The 26,570-nt window shown below is 36.6% G+C and overlaps 1 protein-coding gene across 1 annotated transcript in view; it reads right to left on the reverse strand.

Moving 5' to 3' along the window:
- The window catches only part of DHX15 (DEAH-box helicase 15), a 57,938-nt gene that overhangs the window by 12,103 nt on the left and 19,265 nt on the right, over nucleotides 1-26,570 (reverse strand). Inside the window, exons 4-10 of the mRNA XM_027597915.2 lie at nucleotides 17,769-17,928; nucleotides 14,467-14,685; nucleotides 9,084-9,251; nucleotides 2,452-2,538; nucleotides 1,257-1,406; nucleotides 746-854; nucleotides 72-263 (exon numbers count right to left, since the gene is read on the reverse strand). Of these exons, the coding sequence (XP_027453716.1) occupies nucleotides 72-263; nucleotides 746-854; nucleotides 1,257-1,406; nucleotides 2,452-2,538; nucleotides 9,084-9,251; nucleotides 14,467-14,685; nucleotides 17,769-17,928 (1,085 nt within the window). The remainder of the gene's footprint in view (nucleotides 1-71; nucleotides 264-745; nucleotides 855-1,256; nucleotides 1,407-2,451; nucleotides 2,539-9,083; nucleotides 9,252-14,466; nucleotides 14,686-17,768; nucleotides 17,929-26,570) is intronic.

Here is a 26,570-nt window from a genome sequence, read left to right on the forward strand (position 1 = left end):
ACAAAACCAAATGTGAAGTCCACCCAAACTGTGAAGAGCTGGGCTTTTTTTAGTTCCTTTCCCTCTATTACCTGACAACATAGCAGTAATAGATAGGACCTCATTAGAACAGTTGTAGTCACAACTTGCAATAACCATTTTAGCGAGCTGTGGATCTAGAGGAAACTCTGCCATCATGGATCCCAATTCAGTCAGATCTCCATCATCATTTAAAGCAGCCAGGTAATTCAAAAGTTCTAAGGCTCTCATCAGAGTTTCAGGAGCTGGGGGAAAAGGCAATCTATTAGACAAACTGCTTTAATAAGCAAAAATGTGATAAAGTACAAACTATTAGAAGCAATCTCATTTTTCATTCTACAGTGAACCAAACTCAAAATGCAAACTGTCATCAAATTCAGTTAGAGATCTAGCAAACAATGAATCACATAAACTTGCAAAATTTTCCTGCACAGTAGTTAAAAACTGTCATTTTCCTACATAAATTAAGTAACTGCTAACAAAAAAAAAAAACAGAAATTTCTAATTTTCCTGCCCAGTCAGTAATTCCCAGAATAATTTATTCTGAGGAAACAAATTAAAAAGAACTTTCTCAGATAGTTGTCACGCTTTTAGTTTTAATGCTAACATATGAGACTTTTCTTGATGCATACCAGAAGAAAAAAATAAGGGGTGTGTAATGAATAAGATGCAGAGACGGTGAATTCTGGTTAAAAGGTTTGCTAAAATATGCTTTGAGAATTCATACCTGGTGGATCCATAAAGTCAAAATGCACCAAATCATCAATACCAAGCTTCTTCAATTGTAACACAACTGATCCTAAATTAGAACGCAAAATCTCAGGATAGGTGTTATCCTAGCAAAAAAACAAAAATGTTTATTCTGTTAAACATGCCTTAATCCTCTTCCTCCAGAAAACAAAACTTATCTGTTCTCTGCCTCTTTAGCTATTTACCTTGGCATTACTTCTAAACCACCAATCTACATGAGAAAAATACTGGTGGAATATACCAGAAAGGAATCAGACACTCTGTGTGAACTATCTTTATAGGGCTCAAAGTGTTACTGCCACTGTTCATTTCAACTTAGAAGGGTAACAGAGAGCTGTACTGGTAGATTACACCATAAATCTCACTCGGGGAAAAACTAAGGAGCTTATGGTGCCAAAAGGCAAGATGAAGTAAATAAAGCAATTTTCTTGTAACAAATTCAACTTAACCTTCCAAACACATAGGAAAGAGACGGCAAAATCCCTTACCTGCATTTCTGTTTTATAAGCTTTCTCTGTATAAAGTCTGAAGCATTTCCCAGGTCTGGTACGTCCAGCTCGACCAGCCCTCTGTTGAGCTGAAGCTTTACTAATGGCTGTCACCAAAAGAGACTCAACTCTGATTCGAGGATTGTACACCTATTGGAATGAAAGTAATTTAAGAATTTTCTCTTCAGTTAACCACAAAACTATAACAGAAGTACATAAAGTCCATAGTTAATCTCAAAATAAAGTAGTACGGATGAAGGCTGTAAATCACAGAGACAGAAACTGAGAACTGATCATCTTGTGCCTTAACTTTCTTTCAGATATTCTGACTATCATTCTGAAGACTCAAGCTAACATGGAAAGGTTCTTACCTATTACACACAAAGCTTCTAAAACCTTTACTCTTCCTAACTGAAAATAATTTCAGTTCTACCAATTTTACTTTGCTTTCATAGAGTGGACAGTTTTGAAGGCTTTCGCCTGAGAAGAACCTGTCAATTTCAACACCCAATGTTCAGAGTGAACATCAAGAAAAATATTTTGAACTTAGTCCAGAAGTCAGTTACACACTGCCAGTTTAAAGAGAAAAATTTCCATCAGAAACATGAATACCACATGCAAAATATTCTCCCAATTACACAAAATGTAACCAAATGTAATGAAAGATCTGTGAATTATACAACATCCCCAGGATTTCCTGAGTAGTCACTTACTCTGACCAAACTGCTTGGTATTCAGCACTATTCAACTAGAGGTTAACGTTAACATCTTTTCAGGCACTATACCCAACACATAACAAACTCTAAATTTCCTTGTGTAAGTGACCAATCTACAGCAATGACAATTCTATCGCTCTTATTACTACCCCCTTACTCCTTAAATGAACACAGAAACCAAAACACTTGCCACTGCTACAGAGAAACAAACAAAAAAACCCAACAACAAAAACCAATTAACCTTAAGAGGGGGGGGGAAAAAAAAAAAGCCTAGGATTAAACATCATGCATGGGCTTAATACATGAGAGCCAGCTAAGAATAGAAAGGGTTCCTATCACCGAAGTCTGACAACAAAACACAAGACAACAGAAAAATAATTCTAAAAGTAAACTGCAGTCACTAAATGAATAGGCAGTAAGTACTCTTAAGCTAACACCAACTTAATAAAGTATACAAACTAAAGTACTAAAGCATATACCTTTTGTTTTGCAAATCCAGGATCGATCACAAATACCACACCATCTATTGTCAAAGATGTCTCTGCAATGTTAGTTGACACAACTACCTGTTAAGAAATAAACAGTATATAAATATTATAAATCAAGTAAAATTGAAAACAGTAAAAGTAGCCATGAACTTTCAAAAATGAATTTCAATCCTGTAAGTAAACTAAAAATAAGGTTTTATCCTCAATGGCCAATGCAATATAAATTAATATTTAAGATCTTAAATCAAAATTTCATTTAGTCCATCATAGCAAATTCCTTTTTCAAAGAAAGCTATTACTCCAGGTTATCACTCAATCACGTTTTGATTACTTAAATATAAGGACAGCATCAAAAGAAAAATATCAATGAAACAGTGTAAGCTTAACTTACAGAATGTCTCCCTGACAGAACACTACTTTGGTTATTACCCCCAAAGTCTACACAACATGTGTATCTTTCAATATTTTCTGGCAATGTTTAAAAAGGAAACTTTGTATCACCAAAACTCAACATTTTAAACAAAATGGCCCAGGAGGGCATGGGCAGAGAAAATCTCAAGTTATAATCCAAGAACTGGCAGATCATCAGAATCGAATGCAGATATTTTAGAAAGTGTACGGTCTCAAAGATGTCATGATATACAAAGCAACTGTTAATCATTTGAATCTTTTACGGCTAGTGAAAAAATGTTTACAGCATTTACATACTAATACAACCGCTGGTTTATGTTAAGTGTACGATATTATTTTAGATTTTAGGAAACTGGTTGGGGTTTGAGAATGACATGTCACATAATTTTTCTTATTAAACAATAAGAAAAGGGGATTCTCATTAGTATATTTTCCCCTGAACATCTGATTTTCAGGAACAGAAAACTGCCATTAAGTGAAAATGCCTGTATATGCAAGCAGATGACACAGAAAATGAATCAGATACAGGGCCTACTCTTACAGCATGTAAAGGAAAATCAGACATGGACAGTGTAAATGACACCAAAGACTCACTCTGAGACTTAAAAAGGGCTTACTTCCACAACAAAGACCAAGGAAACTTACCGAAAAAAAAGGCACTCAAATGAGTTGGCAAGGGTAAGGTGGGATCTCCCACGAGAGAGAAGGGTTAAGAACACTAACAGCAGAAGGTTCCACTTAAACTGGGGCATGTAAGCAAAAATGCCCACAGGCACATCTAAGAAATGAAAAGGACATATACTGCCAAAACTTACTAGAGAGCCACTGACAGGGTAATATTTCAGAATCATTCACATATCTAAAACCAAAATCCTTCCTTTTTGTATTGGGCAGTTGCAAAGACTGCGGACTAGCAAATGGTAAGAAACAGATCGTTTGATGTTACTGAAATACATGTTTCAGTACATTTAGATGACACGCACATGGTTCAATAATTAGAACCAAAGCAAACATAAACAAGGCATGTAAGGTTGACAGTTGAATTTGAATAAATATCCTGAGTTTAATATTCTTCTACAAAGCAAGTGTGCTGTGCTGGAGGGAGCAATGAATTCAGGAGTAGGGGAGAGCCAGGAAGCAAACCTAAGTAGCTAAGTTATAGTGGAAAGGTTTTAAGACTCCCAAACCTCAATTTCCTTTTATAACTCCTGCATATTAATCTAGCAAGGACAAAGCTGTTAATAAATAAAATTAGACAATAAATGTAGAAAGTCCTTATAAACCTATTACAGAGCCAGCTACACGCTTATGATTATATAAGAAGTCTTACGGTTTTCTGGAATTCTGGGGTAAAACTGTTACAGTTCTGGATATATATTTAGAGCAGTGGAGGAAATAAATACATTTCACATGTTTCTTCTAGAACAGAATACAATTAGTGTGATAAAAATTTCTTGATGTGATCAATTCTTTAGAGTTATTTAAAAATCACTTTACAAAATAATTTCACTTGGTATGCATGCGTCTTTGGGTGTGTGTGTGACAAATTATGTAACACTTAAAAGGAAGTGTGGATTTGTGATTCCACAAGTGTTTAAGAATCACAGGATTATGCCAACCTGGCAAACCCCATGTCATTATCAAACTCTAAAACAGTAGTGTTAAAAAAAGACCTTAGAGAAGTATGACTTTCAAGCTTTATTCCAAAATTAAAAGTAAATTGGTTAAAAAGCACTAAGGTAATAAAAACTTTTCTGAATAGGACTTGTCTACCATACTGATTTAACAATTATTAGAGTGTCTATGAGAAAAAGGGCAGGGTTCCGAAACCATGGGAGGTAAGGTTTGGGGACAAAAAAGGGAAAAACTCATGTAACAAACTGTATGACTTTCAGGGTGCTTCTTCAAATGACTCTATTACTAGAGCTGGAGAACTAGCTAAGGCTAAAGAAAACACACATACATAATGCACAAGAACTTAAATAAATGAGATGATAAAAGTTACCTAGCTCCCTTGGAACCTCAGATAAGTACGTTCTAGATGTTAAGTGTCACATGATCTAATTAGGAAATGGTCAGAACACAAAGTGATCCTGACTTTGTCAAGGGACCTCATATGACCAATGGGAATATACATATAAATGGTACAAGCTTTCTAGACTGTAACATGGCAATAAGTGTTCAAAGGGCCTTAAAAGTGTTCAAACCTCATTGACGAAGCAATTATTTCAGGTAAATAAACCCCTAAATATAGAATATTTAGGGGTTTATTTACCTGAAATAGAAAACCCTGTGGAAAAAAGTTTGACATCCCACTGCCAATTTTATGTGTTTAAGTGTGTTAAGATTAAACTTCCATCTAGATTTATCCCCTTCCCCCTCAATAACATGCCTTGCAATGAAATCTACTTTGATTTATTTCAATAATTCCACTTCAAAGTGTTCTAGAACTGAGAGTACTTGCGTTGCTCTACTTCAATTCTATTTGGACACAATAATGCATTTAGGTTCAACTAGTTTGGATTTTTAGTCCCCAGGGAACTCTGTGGGGGGCACCAATTCAGTAAGGACATTAACTTCTTTATCTGTCCACGTCCCAGCAGTACCACACTAAGTTATCTTCAGATAGTGGATCATTAAGCCTCTCTTTAAAACTACAGAACCGTCTCCACAAGGGCCATTTCTCTCTTTTACTGAGCAGTGTATGCTTTGAGCCATGTTAACTAGTAAACTGTAAGATAAGCTACAGAAAAATCATCTATTTGTATGGACAAAATTAATGAAAACTAAATAAAATCAAAGAATAGTTGCTGGATTTTAACAAGACCAAATCTACAAAACAGCAATTTTAAGACTTACTCAAAAGATGCACACAAGTAATTTATTGATGAATAAACTTTAATGCTTATACAATACTGTACCTTGAACTTAAACTCAAATATCAGAATAAATGTCAAGCATGATCAAAACAAATAAAATGATCTACCCTCACAAAAATACATGCATTCTCAACCTTTCTCGATCATTAGCAGTAGTGCTATGTTAGAAGCCCACATAAAAAGAACTCAGTAACTATTTGTAAAAGGAATGCTAGGTTAAGTCCCCCATGCCCATAAAACTTTACCTTTAATATAGCCTACATTTAATATTACAAGGCTGTTTTGTTAGTTTTACCACAATCATAAACTATTTTCACAAATTAATACAATGAGTAAGATAAGGCACTACCTACCTCACAGAAGGAATCTAAATATAAATACAGAATTACACTTATTTTGGCAGAATTTAAAAAACTCTTATTAAATATTCTTTGTTCCAAACATTTTGACTTCTTACATTCTACTCTATGCTAGCTATTATCCTTATAATTAGAACAAATTTAACAAAAAAATGAATCAAATTGTATTTGGTTTTACACAACTGGAAACAAGACCATAAATCCCTAAACATTCCTTCGTACTTTTAAATCAATTGTGAATATCAACCAGTAACAGTTTAACACTCGTGAATGAAAGTTCCATTCTACTAACTGGCAGAATAACGAATTCAGAACAGAAGCAGCAAGCCTTGGCCCCTAGTTCTTTATTTTATTATACAAACAGGATTATTATCAAAGTTGTGGCATTTTTTTTAAGACAATAATAGGAAAATAGCAACCAACTGCCAGTTCTTCCTGTTCCCATATGTAACCACTTTCCCTCACATAACCTGTGTGCATTTTAATGAGGAATTGTGCATCTTAATGAGGAATGAACTCTTCCTCCATCCCCACAGTGCCACCAATCCGGACGGCTCTGTCTAACCCAGCCAGAGCCATGGCTCTGCCAGTCACCCGCTCCTCTCAAGCGCCAGTCAGCGCCTGGCCAGAATGTGTTTCTGCTCTCTCTGGTTCTCAGCCGACACTCCTACCTTCTTCCAGGCAGCTTCCCTGTCCAGCACCAAAAACATGATTGGATGAGTGAATCCTCCTGTGAACTAGGCTTCTATAAAAATGTTCATTTTTCCTTAAACATGCCAGGCTTCAAAGCTTCCCCCACCCCACCCCCCATAATGAGATTGACACACCAACTGCCAAGAAGTCCTCCCTCCCTCTCCTGGGATCATAGGTGTGGGGGGGGGCGGGGAGGTGGATGGGTGTGTGTGTGAGACAGTGTTCTCAGCCTCTAAGATGAAGTTGACTCATGCCTAGAGAGAACATGATTTCCCAGCAAGAGGTCCTGTAGTTAGCTGAATGAAAACCATCAGTGGATGAAGCAGCACTGTGGTCCTTGGTCTGACTCCGAACTGAAAGCCCACGATGGGATCCCAAGGTGAGCCCCTGCCCTGGGGACCTCCAGTGGTCCCCTCATCATCCATGGCCATCACCACACATACATCCAACTACTGCTGAGTCACTCTTTTCAGTGAGACAAAATTCTCCTCAATATCCTTAGGATTTATAAGAACACAAAAAGCAGTACAGTTAAATTCTACTTCATGGGCTTAAGTTGTAGATCCCACAAAATGTAGTATGTACCGGACTGGCACCGGACTGAACCTAAATTTCCAATAAACTAATAATTTAACAGAGCAAAGAACTCAGATGTGAAATAATTTCAATAGGTTCAGGCCCATACTTCTCAGAAGAGACACATAAATACGGCAAATCTTGCTTAATACCAATTTTACTCAGTGGTAAAAAAAAATCTTAAAACAAACGCAGATATACAAAGTGTACATGATTTAAAGAAAAATTATCTGCCTGCAGTCTACTCTTTATTATAGAAATGTTTAAGAAAACAGCTACTTTATTTACATACATCGACTGATACAGAATTAAGCTAAGAACTTTACAGAGAATAAGTACTTCTTTTCAGTCAACATATCAACTTCAAATTTATCTACTAAAGCTCATCACTTAAAATGTAAGTTTTCCCCAAAGTTGAGAAAGCACATAAAGTAACAGGAAAAAATGTTTTAACATATTCTACAGATAGAACTATGACAAAAAGAATTGGAAAGTTCAACATAAGGAAGCTATGATCAGACTGTTTTTTAAAAGTCATATTCACTACTCATCGATGAGAAACTCAGAAACTGATTTTTTTTCCTATCAATCTCTTGTTAGTTTACATTCCACTAAGCTGGTGTTGTATATCCTTTTGGTAAGTTCCTTCAGTTTGAAAAATGTATTTGGTTCATTTAACTTTTACACAGCCATGTAAAGAAATAATTAGCCCTGATATATTTAAGTATCTTTATAATGTGTAATTTTTCAATAATCATGATAAACATTAGCAAAAAGACTGAATAAAAGCAGAAAAAAGGTGAGAATCTGTTAGTCCTGAATATAGAAATAAGAAAGCAGTGAATTCCAAATCTGACTGACAAGTAAATCATACCTAAGTAATATTTCAAGTAAGAGTTTTTTTCGACATGAATATACTCAAGGAATTTATAGCAGTTACCATGAGGGACTAGTTTACTCTAGATATATTAGGACCCTGTATATACAAAGCTTAATCCTTGATAATAATCTCCCAAAAGTGATGAGGTAAATAATACCCACTTTAAAAAAATGAAAACTTTAAAACCAGAGATTAAGAATCTTGCCAAAATTCATATTCAGTTACTATTTAACCTAATAAATGATTAACTCCACTATATTAATGTTTTTCAAACCTTTTCAAACAATATAATTTTAATTTCGAAGAACCATAGGCAGACATCCACAGAGAGAATCTGCATTTCTGCCCTAAAGAAACCCACATATTTATGCAATGCAGCATGAGTGCTATTACAGAGATGTGTGCAGTCAATATTTCATACCTATAGACATGACATTTGGTTAGGTCTCTAAGAAAATTGCAGGCAGAAGCCAAGGCACTGAAGAAAAAAGTGCTTAGCTTTTGCCAAGTGACTTAATGGAGAGAAAGACACTTGATCATCTCCTGCTTTTCTTGACCCACCCTAACCAACCACCCATTTACTAAGGAGGTGCTTCCTGTGGAGATGGAAAACAGTACATGCTCTTACTCTAAGGTCAAAAGATAAGCAAAATTCCACCAAAATACACTTTTTTTCTATTTACTTTTGAAAAACAGATTATTTTGTAGTGTGCAACTCAGATCGCCACCACCCATAACTTAGTCATTAATAATTCAATATAGTTTCATATCTCTCAGACAGTTCTGTGTTAATGAAACGTTTATAGAGAATATTTCTATGCTAACCTTTCTTCCAATCGCTCCATTCTGCTTTTTTGGAGGCGGAGGCTCAAAAATGCGTTGTTGCTGCTGAGGAGGAAGTGTAGAGTATAATGGAATGATTTTAATGTCACCAACTTCGGGGCCCAAATCATCAACCTCACGCTTTATTCTCTTACAGGCTTCATCAATTTCCTACAAAATAAAAGGCTGAGTGTAAAAACAAAACAAACACACACTGAAACATTTAAGTATTTATCATAATCCTAGTCCCATGAAGCTTACTTTGAATTTGGTAAATCAAAACTAAGTTAGTACACTTCATCGGGATTTCCAAAACTAATGAAGAAAAATTTTGATTTCGATACTCAGACAACTATCTATTGGCATTCCACACTCTTTTTCTTCTAGACAGACACCCTAATTAATTCTCAACAAATTGTACTAAAATTAAAATTTCTCACCCAGGAATATTTAACTGCACTCATAACCTTTTAAATTTTCACAATCTAAAAGAAACTGATGTGCTAGATATTTTAAATAAGCCAATTAGGCTTTAATGTCACGTATCACTAATGTAATTATATGGAAGATTTGCTTCATTGTACCTAATGAGAACAAACACCTTTACAGTATCAACATAGGTATTTAAGAAGTAGGCTAACCCAAATAACTTACAGCATCTTCAAAACTTTCCCAACCACAGAAAATAATTCCAACACATTTGCATTCATCTCTAGGTTTTAAAGAGAGGACTCACAATAAATATTCAGAGTATGGGAGACCGAGAAAGAGAGGTGGGTGGAGGCTCCATGAGTGGCAAAGGGACTTAAAAGGGGGGGGGGGGGGCAACAAACTTAAATTTTCATGAAGCATTAATTCAGTTAAATTCAGAAGTACGTTAAATGATTTGGCAGCTTGTCCAAGGCACGACCCAATCAAAAGCTATCCTTATCAACAAATTATCTCTTACTCAAAAATCAAAATGATTAAAGAAAAACTTATTCAAAGATCAGAATGATTAAAGAAAAAAAAAAGGAAAAAATCTATCAGGTAAATGTAGTCTGTATTTTTATTATATTAAACTAAAATTACTTTCCTTGAAATGATTTTAAATCAAAGGCAATTGTTTCCATGTTAAAAAATACAAAGTCTTTGGATACTTAAGAACAAAAACTTTTTTCACCCTCTCCTTCAAACGTAGTAGTTCTCCTAGAAAACGGATTAAGGGTCTTGAAAATTATCATGCAGTCTACGGCCATACCACCCTGAACGCGCCCGATCTCGTCTGATCTCGGAAGCTAAGCAGGGTCGGGCCTGGTTAGTACTTGGATGGGAAAATTATCATGCAGAAAATTACTATTAAGGATTTGATGTTCACAGTTCCCTTTGAGATCTGAAGTTTCTAAAAGAAAATGAAGGAATGCTATTGATAGACAAAATGTAACAAAACAAGTATTTTTAGGAGAAAAAAGCATTTAAATGCTGTATCTAGATTAGAATGCCCCCTGCTGGTATGCAAATACAAAATTAGATCTCTTCCAAATCAAAAAGATTGGAATATAAACTCCAAATTAGACTTTTCTAAAATAAAAAGATAAACACAGGAAAACTGATGCCAATATTCAGAATATTTTTTTAATTTAGCTGACTTAACCATATATTTGACCAGAAAACAAAAGGTCCAAAGTCACCAAACATCCACATTTCATATACTAGAAAAAGAAGTGCCCCAAATGGTACATTGCAGATTCCAGAATTTTAGCAAGATAATTCCAACTTTATGCTTGGGACTAGACTTTCCAATCTGCCAAATAAGTATAAAGCTAAAACAAAATCACTACTGCACGGGATATAAACACATCTCTAAAGATGGGGGGGGGAATCCCACACCACTTGTTTTTTTACACAAGCAAGGTTCTAAACATTTAGTTTTAAAACTGCAACAAATTTTTCCCTAAAGTTTACCAAATTTCCATAGTCAACAACGTTAAGTTCAGAGGAGCACAAAGCTCATTGACATTCAGCAGCACAAAGTAACCATCTGCTTAGGGTTGCTTAGTTATGAGCAATATTGACTATTGAGACAGAAGCTCAGGAGTTTTTAAGACTTTCAGCTCCAAAAGTATTAATATACATGAGTAAATAAATATGGAGTACTAATTTGAGGAGGCTGAACTCAATGCATATGGAAAAGACATTTTACTCAGCAAAATTAAAGAATGTGCTGCTTAAAGAATGGTTTTAACATCTTCATGTACCCTTGACAACAACTGATATTTCAGTTATAATCATTCTTAATCTAATTCAGAAGTGTAGCTCCCCTAAGGACTTCTACTAGGCAACAATTTTAATCACAAGTCCAGATTCTATGCATTAACATATTATAACATAAAAAATATTCTAGAATTCAAATCTTTTCCAACTTTTCAATTAAGATTGATTTCCTACTCCCAAATTCACCCACAGATTACTACAGATGCATTATTGTTTAAGTAGTCAAAATGGTAAAATGCTCTTAAGAATCATTCTAAAATTTCATGAGAAAACTAAATTTTACAGATGCTATTCAACTTTATGAAAACAAGACTACTGAATTCTGAGATCTACCATTTAACTGACCATGTAAAAATAACACAGGTTCACAGACATGAAAAACAGTATTTTATATTAAGTCAGCTCTACTAAACACAATCAGTGAAACAAAAATAAATTAGGTACTCTGCTCCTTTAACCCTAAAGATCTTCAAATTCAAGACTAGTCCCCTAAAGGTGATTTAAAAATATAAGAGGACACATGCAAACCTAGTTCACAATTACAGTTAGTAACTATTGGAAAACATACACTCTAGCACACATTTGAAAACCATGGGGCTTGTTCCCTTCCTTTCCCCAACTATGGGATAGCTGCCAAAATACCAAATACAAGAAGTTAAATCACAGAAAAGCCTTTCAGGTCCTTACCATGAGACCATCTGATGATAAAATTCTAGTATCATTAGTTATCTGAACATAATGGCTATTTTTAAGTCATTTACAAAAATACACTACGCAGCACTCTGGATGAAGCAAGAAACTGGAGACCAGGCACAAAAGGGCAAGAATACCTCGACTGCCGAAAGACTGCCTTAGTGCATAAATACCGTCTACATGCTGCCCAAAACGCATGTGGTACTCTTGCTTACAAAGTATTTAAAAATTCTTCCATTCAAAATGCATAAAAGGGAAGACTAGTACCAACATAGGTCTATCTGTAAAACTGAATTTGCAACACACTTTATTTCCCAAAAGAACAAGTGTGATGCTGTACTGGGAATGATTTTCCACCCAGGGGACACGTGGCAATGTCTGCAGACATTTTTCGTTGTTACCACTGGGGAAGCAAACGTTACGCTCTAATGGGTAAAGACCAAAGATGCCACGATGCACAGGTTACCCCACAACAAGAAAACTGATCAGCCTACCATGTAGATAGTGCTGTGGCCGAAAAACCCTGTTCTACAGTAAAGGAACGATGGCCAATGGGAGTACAAATCATAGATCACATAAATACTGAAGAAATGCAAGGATAAAAAAATTATTCAATATTTATAGCTCTTAAAACAACAGCATTTGCCAGAATATTATGTGTTGTCAAGCATTCCTGTAGAAATTGAATACAAATAAAATAAGTCACATTCCAATGGACGCAGGCAGTCACACAGAAGACTTCTGATTTTGCTATCTGGGAAAACAAGGGCAATTCCCCCACGACAGTGTTTACAGTTGTGTCATTAATGTACTACAAGAATTATACTGGTTTAAACATTCTCCGGGATAATGACCTTTAAACCTAGGGAAATACAAAAATGGCCTGTAGACTTCATTGAAGATGCAGATTCCTGTATCACACCTCAGATTTCACCTATTTCGGCAAGTCTGGTGGAACAGGGCCAAGAACTTGCTTTAACAAACTCTCCTCCCCTCAGTCCACTGGCCACACTTCAGAAAAAAGGTTCTGGGGCAGGGCTCAGACCTTTTACTGTAAAGGGCCAAAACAATTTAGGCTTTGCATCCATGGATCATCTCTGCTGCACATTCTTTGTTCTTAAACTGTTTAAAAATGTAAAAACAATTCTTAACTCGTGGGCCATACAAAAACAAACAGGAAGAGGGTTGGCACATGTAGTTATTTAAATGTAAATTAATTAAAATGCTGTAAAATTAAAATTTAATCCCTCCTCTCACAGCCACACTTCAAATACTCAAAAGCCGTAACATTCCTGGTGACTACCATACTAAACAGCACAGACACAGAACTTGTCCAGCACTGAAGAAAGATCTAACGCGGGGCGCCTGGGTGGCTCAGTAGTTGAGCGTCTGCCTTCAGCTCAGGTCATGACCCCAGGGTCCTGGGATTGAGCCCCGTATCGGGCTCCTTGCTCAGGGAGGAGTCTGCTTCTCCCTCTCCCACTCCCCCTGCTTGTGTTCCCTCTCTCTGCCAAAAAATAAATAAAATCTTAAAAAAAAAAAAAAAAGGAAGGAAGAAAGGTCTAATGGGACAGTGCTACTCTAGAACCTCACACTCAAACCTGGAGCGCTTCAGCATTACTTAGAAGCTTGTTAGGAATACAGAATCTCAGGCTCCACCAGATCTGTTGAATCAGAATCTGCAAATTTTCTAACTGATCTGCATGTATGTGAGTTTGAGAAGCACATTCTAGGAAATTCATAAAATCTATTGAAACAAAGGACAAGCTCTTAAGAAAACTTCCAGTAAAAAAGGCTCTCTGAAACTGTTTTATCCAGACAGCTTTTTCCTGAACTTTAGCTTGAGAATTTCATAGCACACCTATAAACCTACTGTGTGAAACAAGTTTTAAAAAATGTAGCACCTGAGAATAAAATGTGTATCTTAAAATGAGTTAAATTCTAACTAAGAAATTTCAGTGATTCCTTCTAATCCTCAGTAAACACATGGAAAACAAAACCAAAACACAAACATTTGTTTTGATGTTGAATGGGCACCCAAGTGACTCAAGTTCACTCACAAGCTAACTGACTAGGACAATCTGATCTTCACAGCAGCTGCGTGGTTAAATTTTTGCTTCAGCAGAACTGCAAATTACCACACCACTTCTTACCATCCAGGTCTCTCCAAAGCTGAGACTGCAATTGCTAAATCTTGAAATTCTAAAAGCATTTAACATTCTTACAATAATTAACAAACACCAACACAGTATAAAAGGGTATTTATAGAGTACACAAAGGGGTTATATATTTCATACTTAAATACAATCAAGTTCAAGAAAAACTTTAAAACTTGGGATAAGAAACACATGGTTAATATATGCCAAGTTCTTAGGTTTAAAAAGCTGTTGTATAACTTAATATGCTAAAGGCTAAATAATGAAGAAAATAATGACTATACCTCTTGACCAGTTAAGAAAAGTAGAAGATCTCCCTCTTCCTCTTCACACATATGAATTTGGATTACTGTTCGAATGGCTGCTTCAAGATAATCTCTCTCTGGTTCAGGAGTATAAAAGATCTCAACAGGATGTGTACGCCCAGGAATAGTTAAGAGAGGACAGTTATCAAAGTAAATCTGGAATTTCCCTGCATCTAGAGTAGCGCTCATAACTATAACCTGGAAAAAGAAAAAAAAAAAAAAACAGTAAATTATTTAAAGCTGTCTTCAAGGATCTTACATGGTCTTAAGGAAAAAAGACAAGTAATGTTTACTGTTCTATATATACTATTAAAAAAAACTACAAAAATCTTCATACAAATAAACTGATTAAAAAAAATCAATGCAGGGGCACCTGGGTGGCTCAGTCAGTTAAGTGACTGACTCTTGATCACAGCTCAGGTCATGATCTCAGGATTCTGAGATCACAACCACGCCCCCACACACACACCGCCCCGCCGCCCCCTCTGCCCCTCTCCCTACTCATACTCCTTTCTCTAATAATAAATAAATCTTTAAAAATGTATCAAATACAGAAATGCTGAGCTATAGAGTTACTGACATTTTAAAAAATCAGAAATAAACCCAATATCCAATAAACTACAATATATCTTCATGAAACAATACCTTAAACCCAAAGTTCATAAAATGTTCATAACATTTTTGTTTACATAAAGTTTACGTAATATGTAAAGGGGACTGATACAAAACATTATTAATAAATAGTATGATTACTACCATGTTTATTAAGACAGACCATGACAACCTTGTACACAGGAAAAAAAAAAAAGGAAATGTGAAAAAGACAAAAAAAAAAAAAATCACTGGCACAGATATAAATTTTCTCCCTTCTTCCAAAGCATTTTTAATAAGCATGACTTCTTTAGAAAAATTCCCACACAGGGATTTTCTACATTGTTGTAAAAAGCCACAGCCACAAAAGGCTGTTCAGGGGCAGGGCTACAAGACAGTGCAGTCACCCTCCCTCCATGTAATCACACAGTACAGCACCCATTAAAAATTTACTTAAAAAGAAGGCACCCCTAACCACTCTGGAAAACAGTATGGAGGTTCCTCAAACAGTTGAAAATAGAGCTACCATACGATCCAGCAATAGCACTACTGGGTATTTACCACAAAGATACAAATGTAGGGATCCGAAGGGGTACGTGCACCCCAATGTTTATAGCAGCAACGTCCACAATAGCCAAACTGTGGAAAGAGCCAAGATGTCCATCGACAGACGAATGGATAAAGAAGATGTGGTATATATACACAATGGAATATTATGCAGCCATCAAAAGGAATGAGATCTTGCCATCTGCAACGACATGGATGGACCTGGGGGGTGTTATGCTGAGTGAAATAAGTCAATCAGAGAAAGACATGTATCATACGACCTCGCTGATATGAGGAATTCTTAATCTCAGGAAACAAACTGAGGGTTGCTGGAGTGGTGGGGGGGGTGGGAGGGATGGGGTGGCTGGGTGATAGACATTGGGGAGGGTATGTGCTATGGTGAGCGCTGTGAATTGTGCAAGACTGTTGAATCACAGATCTGTACTTCTGAAACAAATAATGCAACATATGTTAAGAAAAAAGAAGAAGAAGAAGATAGCAGGAGGGGAAGAATGAAGGGGAGTATGTCGGAGGGGGAGACGAACCATGAGAGACGATGGACTCTGAAAAACAAACTGAGGGTTCTAGAGGGGAGGAGGATGGGGGGATGGGTTAGCCTGGTGATGGGTATTAAAGAGGGCACATTCTGCGTGGAGCACTGGGTGTTATGCACAAACAATGAATCATGGAACACTACATCAAGAACTAATGATGTAATGTATGGTGATTAACAATAAAAAATTTTGGGCGCCTGGGTGGCTCGGTCGTTAAGCGTCTGCCTTCGGCTCAGGTCATGATTCCAGGGTCCTGGGATCGAGCCCCACATCGGGCTCCTTGCTCAGCGGGAAGCCTGCTTCTCCCTCTCCCACTCCCCCTGCTTGTGTTCCCTCTCTCGCTGTGTCTCTCTCTGTCAAATAAATAAATAAAACCTTTAAAAAAAAATAAAAATAAAAAAATAAAAAATTTTTAAAAAAGGCACCCCATAAAACATTCTACTACAGAGTAATTTCTACTTCGACTTTCTTTCCTAAAAGCGTGAAGAGCCCACACCTGATTTCACTTATATGTGAAATCTAAAGAACACAAAGTATAAACAGGCCCATAAATACAAAGAACAAACTGGTGGTTGCCAGAAGAGCGGGGTGGAGGGATGGGCAAAATGAATGAAGTGGAGTAGGAGTTTCAAACTTCCAGCTATGGAATGAGTAAGTCACAGGAATGAAAGGTACAGCATAGGAAATACAGTCAATGGTATCGTAATAGCGTTCTACAGTCACTCTAGATGGTAGCTACACACTTGAGGTGACACAGCGTAACATACAGAGTTGTCATTACCAATCACTATGTTGAACATCAGAAACTAACATAACCTGTCAACTACAATTAAAATCAAACAAAAACTTCAATCGTTCATAAGGTTTAATCAATAAACTTAATTTACAAGCAAAAACATACTAAGATAATTTTTTAAGACCCAGAATCTTTCTGCCCGGCGTACAATCCCTATAACACATACACTAACAACCGAATAATGAGTCTAAGCTCCAATAAATGGTACACACACACACAGCAAAAAGAGGCACTTCATAAACTCTAGGAGGCAAAAAGGTCAGAAAATTCAGTCCGTTTTAGGCCCTTATCAACAGAGTAACACTGGCCAGGGTAGCAGCAGTATAACAGACAGAAAAAAAACCCCAAGCAAACTAGGTTAAGTGAACACATTTCTGAGGAGTGGCTTGCTTGTTCTGGGTATAGCTGTTCCTACTACCCAACATGACTGAGTTATAATGGGTGTGTTTATGTTGGGACAGGACAAAGACTTGAGGTTTCTGTATTTAATGAAGGGTAGGGTGAGCAGCAGGGTTATAAAACCACCACGTCATTAGATCACAAGAAAACACAGGTGGGTTAGAAATGGAAAAGATCTGACTTAAAAATACATTACTAAAAATTGAAATCATACCAAGAACACATAGGAAGACGCAGCTACGTACATTAGAAACCAAGAAAAATAACAATGTAGGTACTTACTGGTTCCTTATTTTACACTTGATATTTTATAGTTGATTAGAGTGATTGGCATGTATTCCGTTTTTTATATATACCTTTTTTTATGAAACAAATGAGTAAAAAAATTTCTTCACCTTTAAGTCTGATCTCTGTCTTACAACTTCCTTCAGAACACCCATGAGGATATCTGTAGCCAAAGTCCTTTCATGAGCCTCATCAAGAATTATTACACCGTAACGCTCAAGGAGGGGATCATTCATAGCTTCACGAAGTAACATCCCATCAGTCATATACCTATATCCACAAAACACAAGTTGGACAAGGTTCATTTATTTAGAACATTTTAAAACTAAACTTCATGACATGCAAAGACATCAGGAAAATCAAAATTAAATTTTCCCCAAAACACATGTACTATTGTTTCATAATCAATTGCAAAATTAAACATGAAGAAAAACTTCTAAGAGTATCAAACAAGTTACACACTATCAAATCTTGTCAAGTGAGACTGTAATACTGAAATGCATTAAGAAAACAAGATTAAATCTGCTTATGGAATATAATGATCACGTGGTTTCATACAAATGCCAAAGCAAAATGCATCACTTAAATGAGTTTCTTAAAAACAAAATATAAAACGGAAATGTTTAACCTGCAAAACAAAACTAAGATGCCACTTTGTTTTATAACCACACATCACTAAAATTAGTTACCACATGCAAAAGTACATTTCTTTAAAGCCTTAGTAATTCTCCACTTAAGCTAACAATAGCCTTCCTTGGTTCAAAAGGGCTGAGAGAGCACAAAAGTCTACCATCTCTGTTTGCCCCAGTCCCATCCATTCAATGACATGATGGCAAAGAAGCACAAAAAGGAATACATTCATGAAATAAGAAGCAGCATTAGCACTAGAAATGGTGATAAATATACATAAAAGAGAAAAGGCAAAGGACACCCACTAAATGAAGGAAGCAGAGAGGGAAACCAGGTTTAGAGATGGCTCAAGATGAAACAGCTAATCCAGCACTCAGATGCAGGGTGATTTGCAAACGGTGTTACAGGCCAACCATCTCCTAGCCATGCTATTCTGGCTGCTACTGTCACTAACACAAAACAACTATCCCCAGAGTTTGGCACAAGGACAAAACAAAGTCGGCCTGCAGAGGCTAAAGTCACAGTTCACTCAATTCATGGTTTTATTTACAAATTTAAAAGCAGTATAAAAATGAGAAGTCATCATTTCTAACTTCACTATTTTGGGTTTTTATTTTTCACACATGAGTCTAACCGAATCTTTCATGGGCCAACTTGTTATTTTTAGCTAATGGAATTGTTGGAGCAGTGAAGTTCACCAAATTGACAACGTACAGAAGTGAATCATTCTCCTTATTTCACTTTAACTTCTAAATTTAGTAAGACTTTTGGCAAACAAACCCATCCTTACTCTATATATTTTAGGCTTCTTTCCTCTTTGGCCATATTTTTTAAAGTAAACTACATTTCTGCAGTTGACACAGAATTACCTGAAGATTATTTTATATTAAGACCATGAAAAAAAAATGCCAATTAAACTATGACTCAATGGCTTAAGGACAGTGCAGCACAGCACATGAATCAGCTACACTATAGCCTCTAGCTGCTTTGAAGTTTCTCTGATCTGAGGACATTTAGTAATTTCTCCTGACTTCAGCTGTTAATTACTGACATGAGATAGGCAATCCTTTTGCACATTATCTCAGTAGCAAAACATAATACAGTTTCATCTGCTTGTGAGTAACTTCCTCAGATTCCACAAAGCTTTTGTCTGTTCTTTCAAAGGGGAAAAAAAAATTAACTGGTCACTCTCCAAACAATAAATATTTGCTTAAATACCATCAAACGTACACCATGCTGCTCAGTATCCAAGCTTACTCATTTCAACATGGAATCCCAGTGTAATCTTCTTGAAGACATTTTAATTAGCCAAGAAACCCAGTACACATAGTTCCAACAATAGCACATTACTTATTTAAAGTGAAATATGGACAGCTAGATCAAGTTCAAGCATTTCCAGGTAACACACCCCACCAAATCGCTACAAGTTTTAAGACCCTCAGATTGTAAAAATGTACCTCAATCTCACGTACTAAAAAGGTGAAGTCACAGAACTGACAGAAGTATCAGGCTTTAACTTGAAAACTCCTTGAAACTCATTTAAAAAAAAAAAAAAGCCACCCTCTTTATTTTGATCTTTTTCCTCTTACATGCCTCAAGCTTCACAAAACCACAACAGTGTAGAGGCATTTAAAAGCACAGCTAACCCAAATACTCATTCTTTTATATTTTTCTGAAGGGAAGTGCTGCAAATGGCAGAACACAGATATTGCACGTTAATGGAACTACTATTTGCCTTGTTTTATTAGAAAGTATGTATAATATATGTCCTAAGTTAAATGGTCAACTAAACCCTCTGACTTCCAGACTCCAGAGACAGACGCCGAACAGTTGTCTCAGTATTTGATCATCACCCTGTGATCTAATTCTATGAGATGCCACTGTTACCTCTCCTGCATCACAGGAATGTGGAAGCTTGTTGTATGTGCAATAGAGAGCTTCGGGAAAAATTACATTTGTAGGGGCACCTGGGTGGCTCAATCAGTTAAGCGTCCAACTCTTGGTTTCAGCTCAGGTAGTGATCTCAGGGTTATGAGATGGAGCCCCAAGTTGAGTTGGGCTCTGCACTCAGCAGGAGTCTGCTTGAGACTCTCTCTTCCTCTGTCCTCCACCCACTTGCGTGTGCACACTCTCTAAAATATTTTAATTAAATATGAAAGGTCTCTTAAAAATATAACCAATATTGCTGCTTTTCCAGGGTAGAAAATTCACTATTAGTAGTTAACTTTCCCAGGGTCTCAAAACCAGTTAAATAGCTTTAGACTAAGTTATCAGTGTACTGACCCCCAATCCTGGGCCCCTCCTATACAAACACACTCTCCTCAAAGTCCGAGGAAATGTATGTATAAATACAATAGCAAAAAGTTACCTGGCGTGGGGTTGGGGGTTGGAAACATACAGAAAAAATAGTTGTAAGCTCATTTGTGATCTACTGAAAAGAGGTAATATTAAAACAGTGTAAGTACTACTGCTCTTTTCTTTGTCCTCTGAAATGACTGCAGGGGAAGCTCTTAATCAGCCAAACTTTATTTTTGCCCTGATTTAATTGACCACCAAACCTTAGGTGGCCTTTAATTTTTTTTGGATTTATTTATTTGAGAGAGAGAGAGAGAGAGGAGAGCACACACATGCACACGCACACACAAGAGCCAGAGGGGCAGAGGAAGAAAAAATCTCAAGCAGACTCCACACTGAGCATGAAGCCAGAGTGTGGCTTGATCTCACAACCCTGAGATCATGACCTGAGCCGAAACCAGGATTTGGAGGCTTCACCAACTGAGCCACCCCGGTGCCCCAGGTGGCCTTTTAAATCAGGGAAACAGAACTAGACTTCCCAAGTACATCTGGATCTTCTACATAGATATTTTTTAAAAACTCAACAACCCAGTACCAGATGCAAGTCACATAAGTGTCCCCCCAAAACAAGTACGTCCTTTTCCTCCTCCCATCTCACTGTAACACTGAGCAATGCTCTAAGTGTGTACCAAAACTGAACAGATTTCTGCTATCCAACATCTTTCTCATGAGTCACCTCAAAATTCTAATTTTGTCTCTATTAGTGTATCTTAACATCTGAAAAACATACATTTTTGTTTTATTGGAAAACTACAGTTTGTTAGGCCTTCAGAGTTTTGGGACAATTCTTTGCTGTGTGTTACCAACAATCTTTATGGCATGCTTTCAATACGAGACTTCAGGTAGTCTTTTCCATTGTTATTGTATTTATACACAGTAAATTTTTCTTTCTATTTGTGCCGTATGTCTGAAGTTTTGAAGTTCTAAATAAAAAGTGTGCCAGTACGAACGCAAGCAGTTGATTTTAGGAATATTGGACTTTTCTTAAAGTACATTCAGAGGCTCGAAGTATAGACATGTTCACTGGCAAAAAATAGAGGGGATGAGGCTCTGGATTAAGACCCAAGTTCAACAGGTCAAATGTCAAAATAATAAAGACCAATCAACTGACCTGGCCTATATCAAGAACAGACGGGAGGCTGGGAGCAAGACCACACACCTATCCCTCCCCAGGTTCCCCTCCCCTCCTCTGGGTTTGTCCTTCCATCTAGACTCCTCCGGCCTACTGTCACTGTTGTTTACTTATGCTGTAAAGAGGAAAACAGAAGGAAGGGTCCTACACTTTGCCTAATTAAGCCACTACCAGAATTACTGGCAACTTTAGCACAGTATTTGAGGTGATTTTCTTTGTATTTAGAATGACTTGATTCTGAGTCTTTCTGTTGTTTTGTACAGAACAGCACTTTATCTGTGTACCAACAGAATTATTCCCCTGTATCCTTTATGGTTTTTCCTTGTTTTTGTTTCCTTTTTAAATTATGCATGGAATTTTGTATGTGTGTGAAATTAAGGTCTTATTAATCCTGAGAAAAAAGAAAAGCCACCCAATGACTTGCTGTACTACTAGTTTATATATGAAGCCCTCGGCTTAAAAAAAAAAAAAAAAGTAACCAAACACAAAGCACAGAAAAAAGCAGAACCAGGGGACTGGTGATCCTATAAAAGCCATAGCCATTTTCAAGTTTTACTACCTTCCGTAGTACTAATGGAATATTTAACCAGACTAAAGGCAACAAACAGGGTGGCACAGTAATAAAACTGTGACCACCCAATTTTGAAGTTTCAACAATAGTTTCAAAAACTGCACAGGAGAGTCAAACTCTGCATTTGACTGCAAACCCTATTATCCAGTGTTCTTCTGTTCTGAAACAAAAACTTGCTTAGAGTCATCTGTATTACCTGTGAACTGGTTAGAAATACAAAACTTGGGTCTCACCCCTGAACTGCTTAATCAGAAATTGTGAAGATGAGGCATAGCAATCTGTTCGAACAAGCTTTCATGTGTTTCTGAGGCTTGCTAAAGTATGAGAAGCACCAGTCTAAATCAAGTTAAACAAGAGGCAGGTTAAATACATGCCTAAAGCAGCAAAAGATCCCTGAAGAGTAAGTCAGAAACAGTTCATATTTTCAACCATGACTGTTTAATTAATAAAATAAACAAAAAAAAATTCAGTGTGCTGAGTAGTATAAACTTAGCTTGAGTATTTTTCTGCAATGCACACATGCAAATGGCATACTACAACTACTAGCCAACTGCCAAACCTGATCCCTAGCCAATTTCACCAATTCCAATAAACATTACAGACTGCAAAGGTATTGTTTAGTTTTGTGTTTACATATATTTACAATTTCTTGAAAAATTTCTCAAGTTGTCTGGTTCAAAGAAAAAAATCATAAAGAAAAAAGATGCACAGAATGGTGAAAATGTTTCCCAAAATGTACACCAGAAATTTTTAATAAACTGTTATCAGATTATTCATAACTTTAATGAATGTCAATAACTAATGCTCAAGTTATAAGTAACGAAAAATTATGTCTATGTGGGGAAACAATCCCCAATAACTTACTGTTATGTTCTCTGGTGTAGGAATATGTTAAGAGAGACATAGAGTGTGAACCTTCCTAAATCCCTACCTCAAACCTTATTATCGCCCTAAAAAAAAAGTTCTAAATTGACCAAAGATGTGTAAAACAGAAACAAAATACTAGAACATAGAACACATGGATTCAAATAATTGTTCAATTCACTGAACACAACTTCAATTAATTCAATTAATTAAAAATACCTGTATAAAATTCAAGTTTCTACATGGCATGAAGTGTGATAAACAAAGCAAAGAAACATGGCAAAGTGAGCAAAAACTGGAACTTAAATCCAGAAGGCCAATTTTGTTAAGAAAATTGCAACTGATATCCAGAATGCCAATTCTGTTAAAAGCTCCTACAATCAATATAAAAAACCACAGAACGATGGACAAACACCAAGTTTCATTAATCCTATAATACTGTAAATTTTTTCAAATTTACCTTCTCTGTGATTGGGATGCATTTTAAAATAGCACCTTACAAATGACAGTCAAGCAGGTAGCAATACTTCTGGGAAGATGAGAAAAGCAATAGTCTGAGACCCAAAAAGAAACACAAATGGCTCATAAATACATGTAAAGATGCTCCATTTCATACAAAAGAAATGCAAATTAAAACCATAATAATATTCCATTTTTCACTTACAATACTGACAAAGAATAAAAACGTTCCACAATACAATGTTGGCAAGGATACAGAAACAGACACTCATTTGCTCATTCCTTACTGGTCAGAATAGATAATTCTCTACGAAAGGCAATCTGGCACTAATAAAATTCAAACATACCCTGTAACCCAACCAATTTCATTTGTAGGGAATTCTTTCAGATATATACGTTGTGCATGTATGAAAAAATGTGTGTACAAGGTTTTGTTAGGGTACTAAGGGCAAGTTTTTGGTTTTTTTTAATTTTATTTATTAGAGAGAGAGAGAGAAAGCACAAGCAGGGGGAAGGGATAAAGAAAGAGGGGAGTAAGAAGCAGACTCCCCGCTGAGCATGGAGCCAGCCATGGAGCTCCATCCCAGTACCCGAGAGCACTACCCAAGCCGAAGGCAGACACTCAACTGACTGAGCCACCCAGGCACCCCAGCAAGTGTTTTTAATAGCAAAAACTGCAATTCTGAGTGCCTATGAATAGAATAAAACAAACTATAGTCATTAAAAAAAAATAAGGCAACTTTGTATTTACTGTTCCAGAACAATATAAGTGAAATCAGCAGCCATGTCTTGAACCAACCCTGCTATAACAATTAAGTTAACCTATTCCGAAAATCCTAGATAGGTAGTACTCTTGCAATACTGTTAGGATCTGGTTACCTTTCAAAGTATAGGCTTTATTCTGGCATAACTGCACATGCAGCTAAATCAAAACTGTGTTTCTATGGGGCGCCTAGGCGGCTCAGTCGTTAAGCGTCTGCCTTTGGCTCAGGTCATGATCCCAAGGTCCTGGGATCGAGCCCCACATCGGGCTCCCTGCTCCGCGGGGAAGCCTGCTTCCCCCTCTCCCACTCCACCTGCTTGTGTTCCTTCTCTAGCTGTCAAATAAATAAATAAAATCTTTAAAAAAAAAAAAAACTGTTTCTAAAGAATCCAAAACTTGACTCAGCATGACCCAAAGAAATTCTTGGTAACTGCTTCAAAGCTTATTATAAATGATTGGGACTGTTTAATCTGAGTAATTAGATTTACTGCTTTCCAAATTACCTAGCAACACTTTACAAATACTTACACATAAAAGAATTACATGGAGATGAGGAATAACACCACATACAGTGGTTAAGGATACACCCCTATTGCAAGACAAACCTAGGTTCAAGCCCGTCTTCTTGGCATCTGATCTTGAACAAGATCAACTTCTCTAATACGCCATTTGTAAAATGAGAATACGGTGGCTTTTGTTTAAATTAAAAGAATGTATTTAGAGCACCTAGTATACCAATTGTTGGGCACTTGTTAAATACTCTATATAAAATTCTACGCTATGCTCTTAACTAACCTTTACCTAATAAATCCTTGGGATGGTAACCTTACCCTCTGTAAAACATACTGTGGTATAGCCACATTTCTGTCCCTACCAGCTGGATCAACACAATTATATCCGACATGAAATGGTAAGGTCTTAGTGTAGAAAAGAGAGTTATACAGATGATTCCTGTTAAATGCTTCAGAAAAGCTCGAAGAAGATGAGTCACACACAGTATCAAATGTGTGACGTAACTATAAATAAGTGAAAGAGGTCTGGAATTCCAGAATTCAAGATTCAATTCTCTCAAATTCCAGAAAGGTAGCACATACGTATTTTCCAAGTGAAGTTTAAATACCACTGTAAGATCGAGACATTTTAACTGCCTAACTGAACTCCAAACAAAGGGCCCATATTCAAGAAAATGGTGCTCATCCTACATTAAAAGACTGATGAATGAATGTACAGGTTTTAAATTAAAATTTTAAAAAAGTTTAAGGTTTGTATAAATTTTTACTATTTACTACTAAAACTGTTAGATTAACCCACTACAATCCAATCAAGTCACGAGTGCCTCTATTAAAGAAAAACTACACATATTAAAATGGCTGCACAAACAGTATGTAGTATTCTTTAAGTTACAATGGAGCAAGACTTCTGAAATAGACCATAACCAAAATATATATATATATATTTATTCACTTTTTTCCCCTGTACCATATAACCTATTTTTGTTTAAAGCCCCTATCAGTAGATGGGGTGCCTGGCTGGCTTAGTAGGTAGAGCATACAACACTTGATCTCAGGGTTCTGAGTTTGAGCCCCACGTTGGGTGCAGAAATTATTTTTTTAAGATTTTATTTATTTGACAGAGAGAGAGGGGACACAAACAGGGGGAGTGGGAGAGGGAGAAGCGGGCTTCCCGCGGAGCAGGGAGCCCTACACGGGGCTCCATCCCAGGACCCTGGGATCATGACCTGAGCCAAAGGCAGACGCTTAAGGACTGAGCCACCCTGGCACCCCGGGTGTAGAAATTACTTAAAAATAAAATCTCTAAAAAAAATAAAAGCAGCCCCTACCAGTGGAATACTTTTTGAACGACAACAGTAAAAGAAACAGAAGAATGACAAAGTTAAAACAGCTTGCACTTACCAGGAACTATATTAGAAGAACAAAACTATATATAGTATAGTGACTTTATAAAATACAGCTCTTTTCACTACTATAAATACAGTGAAGCCTGAACACCCACACCCTACCCATACTTCACAATGCCAATATTATAAAATGGTCAATTACCAACTTTTAAACAAGCTCACAGAGAATGCTATTATACTTTTCAGTAACTACTGATAGTCATCAAATTACCTTCCTCCA

This window comes from Zalophus californianus, chromosome 2 (genome assembly GCF_009762305.2).
Source record: "Zalophus californianus isolate mZalCal1 chromosome 2, mZalCal1.pri.v2, whole genome shotgun sequence".
Lineage (NCBI taxonomy): Eukaryota > Metazoa > Chordata > Mammalia > Carnivora > Otariidae > Zalophus > Zalophus californianus.